The sequence below is a fragment of the Fringilla coelebs genome (genome assembly GCF_963513975.1).
Source record: "Fringilla coelebs genome assembly, chromosome: 34".
Taxonomy (NCBI): Eukaryota; Metazoa; Chordata; class Aves; order Passeriformes; family Fringillidae; genus Fringilla; species Fringilla coelebs.
In genome coordinates this window covers 828,570-835,764 of record NC_140060.1, presented here as the reverse complement: position 1 = coordinate 835,764, position 7,195 = coordinate 828,570, and the positions used below count along the sequence as shown (strand labels likewise).

Genomic DNA, 7,195 nt, shown 5'->3' with positions numbered 1-7,195 from the left:
CCCTCCCAGTCCATCCCAGTTTGTCCCAGTCCCTCCCAGTTTGATCCCAGTACTCCCAGTCCATCCCAGTCCCCCCCAGTCCATCCCAGTCCCTCCCAGTTCCCTCCCAGTTTGAGCCCAGTGCCCTCCCAGTCCCCCCCAGTCCCCCCCACTCCCTCCCAGTTCCCTCCCAATCCCTCCCAGTCCCCCCAGTCCCTCCCAATCCCCTCCCAGTCCATCCCAGTCCCTCCCAGTCTCTCCCAGTTCATCCCAGTCCATCCCAGTTTATTTTGAACGATTTTTATTCGCTCTTGGCGCCCCCTGGCGGCGCAGCGCCGTTAATGCTTCCCTGGCCCCGCCCCTCCCGTGGGCGGAGCCTCTGAGGCGCCGCGGGGCGGGGCCTCCCCGTCGCCGCCTCTGATTGGTCCCTGCTCTGCTGCTGGGCGGAGCTTCCCTGTGCTCCCATCAACGTGTCGAGAAGCCCCGCCCCTTCCACGCTATTGGCCGTGGATGCGGAAGTGGGCGTGGCTTCGGAGGAGCTGCCTGGAAAGGGGGCGGGGCCAGAAGAGCCAAAAATTGGGGATTTTTATCCCGCCGGAAGCCCCAAAATTGGGAATTTTCACCCCAAAATTTGGGAATTTTCACCCAGGACCCCCCAAAATCCCCCAGGGACCCCAAAATTTGGGAATTTCCACCGAAATTTGGGAATTTCCCACCCAGAACCCCCCAAAATTTGGGAATTTCCCACCCAGAACCCCCCAAAATTTGGGAATTTCCACCCAGGACCCCCCAAAATCCCCCCCAGGGACCCCAAAATTGGGAATTTCCCACCCAGAACCCCAAAATTTGGGATTTTTCACCCCCAAATTTGGGAATTCCCACCCAGGACCCCCCAAAATTTGGGAATTTCCACCCCAAATTTGGGAATTTCCCCCCCAGAACCTCCCAAAATTTGGGAATTTTCAACCCAAAATTGGGAATTTTCACCCAGGACCCCCCAAAATCCCCCCAGGGACCCCAAAATTTGGGAATTTCCCCCCAAATTTTGGAATTTCCCACCCAGAACCCCCCAAAATTTGGGATTTTTCACCCCAAAATTGGGGAATTTTCACCCAGGACCCCCCAAAATCCACCCAGGGACCCTAAAATTTGGGAATTTCCCCCCAAAATTGGGAATTTCCCACCCAGAACCTCCCAAAATTTGGGAATTTTTCCCTTAGGACCCCAAAAATTGGGAATTTTCACCCAGGATCCCCCAAAATCCCCCCCAGGGACCCCAAAATTTGTGAATTTTCACCCCAAAATTGGGAATTTCCCACCCAGAACTCCCCAAAATTTGGGAATTTCCCCCTTAGGACCCTGAAATTTGGGATTTTTCACCCCAAAATTTGGGAATTTTCACCCAGGAGCCCCCAAAATCCACCCAGGGACCCCAAAATTTGGGAATTTTCACCCCAAATTTGTGAAGTTCCCACCCAGAACCCCCCAAAATTTGGGAATTTCCCCATAGGACCCTGAAATTTGGCATTTTTCACCCCAAAAATTGGGAATTTCCCACCCAGAACGCCCCAAAATTTGGGAATTTCCCCCTTAGGACCCCAAAATTTGGGAATTTTCACCAAAAATTGGGAATTTCCCACCCAGAACCTCCCAAAATTTGGGAATTTTTCCCTTAGGACCCCAAAATTTGGGAATTTTCACCCAGGACCCCCCAAAATCCCCCCCAGGGACCCCAAAATTTGGGAATTTTCAACCCAAAATTGGGAATTTTCACCCAGGACCCCCCATAATCCCCCCAGGGACCCCAAAATTTGGGAATTTCCACCAAAATTCGGGAATTTCCCACCCAGAACCCCCCAAAATTTGGGAATTTCCCCCTTAGGACCCTGAAATTTGGGATTTTTCACCCCAAAATTTGGGAATTTTCACCCAGGACCCCCCAAAATCCCCCCAGGGACCCCAAAATTTGGGAATTTCCCCCCAAAATTTGGGAATTTCTCACCCAGAACCCCCAAAATTTGGGATTTTTTGCCCCACAATTTGGGAATTTTCACCCAGGACCCCCCAAAATCCCCCCCAAGGGACCCCAAAATTTGGGAATTTCCACCGAAATTTGGGAATTTCCCACCCAGAACCCCCCAAAATTTGGGAATTTCCACCCAAAATTGGGAATTTCCCACCCAGAACCCCCCAAAATTTGGGAATTTCCCCCTTAGGACCCAGAAATTTGGGATTTTTCACCCCAAAATTTGGGAATTTTCACCCAGGACCCCCCAAAATCCCCCCCAGGGACCCCAAAATTTGGGAATTTCCCCCCAAAATTGGGAATTTCCCACCCAGAACTCCCCAAAATTTGGGAATTTCTCCCCAAATTTTGGGAATTTTCACCCAGGACTCCCCAAAATCCCCCCAGGGACCCCAAAATTTGGGAATTTACACCAAAAATTGGGAATTTCCCACCCAGAACCCCTCAAAATTTGGGAATTTTCACCCCAAAATTTGGGAATTTTCACCCAGGGACCCCCCAAAATCCCCTCAGGGACCCCAAAATTTGGGAATTTCCACCAAAATTTGGGAATTTCCCACCCACAACGCCCCAAATTTGGGAATTTTCACCCAGGACCCCCCAAAATCCCCCCAGGGACCCCAAAATTTGGGAATTTCCACCCAAAATTGGGAATTTCCCACCCAGAACCCCCCAAAATTTGGGAATTTCCACCCAAAATTGGGAATTTCCCACCCAGAACCCCCCAAAATTTGGGAATTTCCCCCTTAGGACCCAGAAATTTGGGATTTTTCACCCCAAAATTTGGGAATTTTCACCCAGGATCCCCCAAAATCCCCCCCAGGGACCCCAAAATTTGGGAATTTCCACCCAAAATTGGGAATTTCCCACCCAGAACTCCCCAAAATTTGGGAATTTCACCCCAAAATTTGGGAATTTTCACCCAGGGACCCCCCAAAATCCCCCCAGGGACCCCAAAATTTGGGAATTTCCACCAAAATTTGGGAATTTTCACCCCAAAATTTTGAATTTCCCACCCAGAACCCCCCAAAATTTGGGAATTTCCCCCTTAGGACCCTAAAATTTGGGATTTTTCCCCCCAAAATTTGGGAATTTTCGCCCAGGACCCCCCAAAATCCCCCCAGGGACCCCAAAATTTGGGAATTTCCACCCAAAATTGGGAATTTCCCACCCAGAACCCCCCAAATTTTGGGAATTCCCCCATAGGACCCTGATATTTGGGATTTTTCACCCCAAAATTTGGGAATTTTCACCCAGGACCCCCCAAAATCCCACCCAGGGACCCCAAAATTTGGGAATTTCCCCCCAAAGTTTGGGAATTTTCCCACCCAGAATGCCCCAAAATTTGGGAATTTTCACCCCAAAATTTGGGAATTTTCACCCAGGACCCCCCAAAATCCCCCCAGGGACCCCAAAATTTGGGAATTTTCCCCCAAATTTGTGAATTTCCCACCCAGAACCCCAAAATTTGGGATTTTTCACCCCCAAATTTGGGAATTCCCACCCAGAACCCCCAAAAATTTGGGATTTTTCACCCCAAATTTGGGAATTTTCCCTCCCAGGACCCCCCAAAATCCACCCAGGGACCCCAAAATTTGGGAATTTCCACCAAAATTTGGGAATTTTCACCCCAAAATTTTGAATTTCCCACCCAGAACCCCCCAAAATTTGGGAATTTCCCCATAGGACCCTGAAATTTGGGATTTTTCACCCCAAAATTTGGGAATTCCCACCCAGGACCCCCCAAAATCCCCCCAGGGACCCCAAAATTTGGGAATTTCCCCCCAAATTTGGGAATTCTCACCCAGAACCCCCCAAAATTTGGGATTTTTCCCCCCAAAAATTGGGAATTTTCACCCAGGACCCCCCAGAATCCCACCCAGGGACCCCAAAAATTGGGAATTTTCACCCAGGACCCCCCAAAATCCCACCCAGGGACCCCAAAATTTGGGAATTTTCACCCCAAATTTGGAATTTCCCACCCAGAACCCCCAAAATTTGGGAATTTCCCCCTTAGAACCCTGAAATTTGGGATTTTTCACCCCAAAAATTGGGAATTTTCACCCAGGACCCCCCAAAATCCCCCAGGGACCCCAAAATTTGGGAATTTCCCACCCGGAACCCCCCAAAATTTGGGATTTTTCACCCCAAAATTTCGGAATTCCCACCCAGGACCCCCCAAAATCCACCCAGGGACCCCAAAATTTGGGAATTTCACCCCAAAATTGGGAATTTCCCACCAAGAACCCCCCAAAATTTGAGCATTTTCACCCCAAATTTGGGAATTTCCCACCCAGAACCCCCCAAAATCCCCCCCAGGGACCCCAAAATTTGGGAATTTCCCCCCAAATTTGGGCTCTCACCGTGGGGGGGGTCCCGGGGGGATTTTGGGGAATCCTGGGGGGGTCTCGAGGCTTTTCCCCGCAGGATGTCGATCACCTGGGGGGGAGGGGAGGGCTCAGAAACACCAAAATCCTCCAAATTTCACCCAAAATTCAGAAATATGACCCAAAATACTGAAAATCTGCCCAAAATTTCACACAAAAAATCAAAAAAAATCCCAAAAAATGCCAAATAAGTCCCAAAATTCCCAAAAACTTCCCCCCAAAATTCCCCAAAAATTCCCCCCAAAATTCCCAAAAAATTCACTTTAAACCCTGAAAAAATCCCAAAAAATCCCCAAAAAATCTGAAAAAAATCCGAAAAAAATCCTAAAAAAAGAAAAAAAAAATCCAAAAAAATCCGAAAAAAATCCCCAAAAAATCCCAAAAAATCCCCCAAAAAATCCCAAAAAATCCCCGCAAAAAACCGAAAAAAATCCAAAAAAAAATCCGAAAAAATCCCCCAAAAATCCAAAAAAAATCCGAAAAAAATCCGAAAAAAATCCCAAAAAAAAACCCAAAAAATCCGAAAAATCCGAAAAAAATCCCCAAAAAATCCCCGAAAAATCCCCAAAAAATCCGAAAAAAATCCTCAAAAAATCCGTAAAAATCCCAAAAAAATCCAAAAAAATCCGAAAAAAATCTCAAAAAAATCCCAAAAAATCCCCAAAAATCCCCAAAAAATTCCGAAAAAATCCCCAAGAAATCCCCCAAAAATCTGAAAAATATCTGAAAAAATCTCAAAAAAATCCCCAAAAAATCCCCAAAAAAATCTGAAAAAAATCCGAAAAATTCCCCAAAAAATCTCCCAAAAATCAAAAAAAAATCCGAAAAAAATCCGAAAAAATCCCAAAAAAATCCCCCAAAAATCCCAAAAAAATCCCAAAAAAATCCAAAAAATCCCCTAAAAATCCCCCAAAAATCCGAAAACAATCCGAAAAAAATTCTAAAAAAATCCGAAAAAATCCCCAAAAAAATCTCAAAAAAATCCCTAAAAAATTCCCCAAAAATCCGAAAAAAATAAAAAAAAACCTGCAAAAAATCCCCAAAAAATCTGAAAAAAATCCGAAAAAATCCGAAAAAAATCCGAAAAAATCCGAAAAAAATCTCAAAAAAATCCGAAAAAAAATCCGTAAAAATCCCCCAAAAATCTGAAAAAAATCCCAAAAAAATCCCCAAAAAATCCCAAAAAAATCCCAAAAAAATCCCAAAAAATCCCATTTAAACTCCCAAAAATCCCATTTAAACCCCAAATCTATTCCCAAATTTATTCCCCTGTCTCTCACCTGTGCGCTGGCGGCCACGGCGGCGGCGGTGTCGTTGTGCAGGTACCAGAGCTCAAATACCCCCCAAAAAATCCCAAAAAATCCCCAAAAAATCCCCAAAAAATCCCAAAAAAAAATCCCCAAAAAATCCCAAAAAATCCCAAAAAATCCCCCAAAAAATCTCCCAAAAATCCGAAAAAATTCCAAAAAAATTCCCAAAAAATCCCCCAAAAATCCCGCAAAAAATCCCAAAAAATCCCCAAAAAATCTCAAAAAAATCCCCAAAAAATCCGGAAAAAATCCGAAAAAATCCCCAAAAAATCCCTAAAAAATCCCCAAAAAATCCCAAATAAATTTTAAAAAATCCCCCAAAAAATCCTCAAAAAATCCCCAAAAAATCTGAAAAAAATCTGAAAAAAATCTGAAAAAAATCTGAAAAAAATCCCCCAAAAATCCCAAAAGAATCCCCAAAAAATCTGAAAAAAATCCGAAAAAAATCTGAAAAAAATCCGAAAAAATCCGAAAAAAATCTCAAAAAAATCCGAAAAAAAAATCCGTAAAAATCCCCAAAAATCCCAAAAAATCACAAAAAAATCCTATTTAAACTCCCAAAAAATCCCATTTAAACCCCCAAATCTCTCTGAATTTATTCCAAATTTATTCCCCTGTCTCTCACCTGGGCGCTGGCGGCGACGGCGGCGGCGGTGTCGTTGTGCTGGTACCAGAGCCCAAATACCCCCCAAAAAATCCCCCAAAAATCCCCAAAAAATCCCCTAAAAATCCCCAAAAAATCCCCCAAAAATCCCAAAAAATCCCAAAAAATCCCCAAAAAATCTCCCAAAAATCCGAAAAAATTCCAAAAAAATTCCCAAAAAATTCCCAAAAAATCCCCCAAAAAATCCCCAAAAAATGCGAAAAAAATCTGAAAAAAATCCGAAAAAAATCCCCAAAAAATCCCCAAAAAATCCCAAGAAATCCAAAAAAAATTTCCGAAAAATCCGAAAAAATCCAAAAAAAATCCCAAAAAAATCCGGAAAAAATCTGGAAAAAATCCGAAAAAATTCCAAAAAAAATCCCCAAAAAATCTGAAAAAAATCTGAAATAAATCCGAAAAAAACCCGAAAAAAATCCGAAAAAATCCCCAAAAAAATCTCAAAGAAATCCAATAAAAAACCTGAAAAAATCCCAAAAAAATCCCAAAAAAATCCCAAAAAAATCCCATTTAAACCCCAAAAAATCCCCAAATCTCCGAGAATTTATTCCCAATGTTTTCAGGATCTCTCACCTGTGCGCTGGCGGCCACGGCGGCGGCGGTGTCGTTGTGCAGGTACCAGAGCCCAAATACCCCCCAAAAAATCCCCCCAAAAAATCCCAAAAAAATCTGAAAAAAATCCCCCAAAAATCTCTAAAAAATCCCTAAAAAATCCCAAAAAATCCCAAAAAAATCCCAAGAAATCAAAAAAAAATCCCCAAAAAATCCCCAAAAAATCCCAAAAAATCTCAAAAAAATCCCCAAAAAATCCGCAAAAAATCCGAAAAAATCC

At 43.8% G+C, this 7,195-nt stretch overlaps 1 protein-coding gene across 1 annotated transcript in view; it reads right to left on the bottom strand.

Annotated features, from left to right (window-relative positions):
• Positions 1-280: 280 nt before the first annotated feature.
• The window catches only part of BCL3 (BCL3 transcription coactivator), a gene marked incomplete at both ends in the record, with an annotated part of 26,024 nt that continues 19,109 nt past the window's right edge, over positions 281-7,195 (bottom strand). The window contains 2 exons of the mRNA XM_084224199.1: positions 281-522; positions 4,369-4,444. Of these exons, the coding sequence (XP_084080325.1) occupies positions 281-522; positions 4,369-4,444 (318 nt within the window). The remainder of the gene's footprint in view (positions 523-4,368; positions 4,445-7,195) is intronic.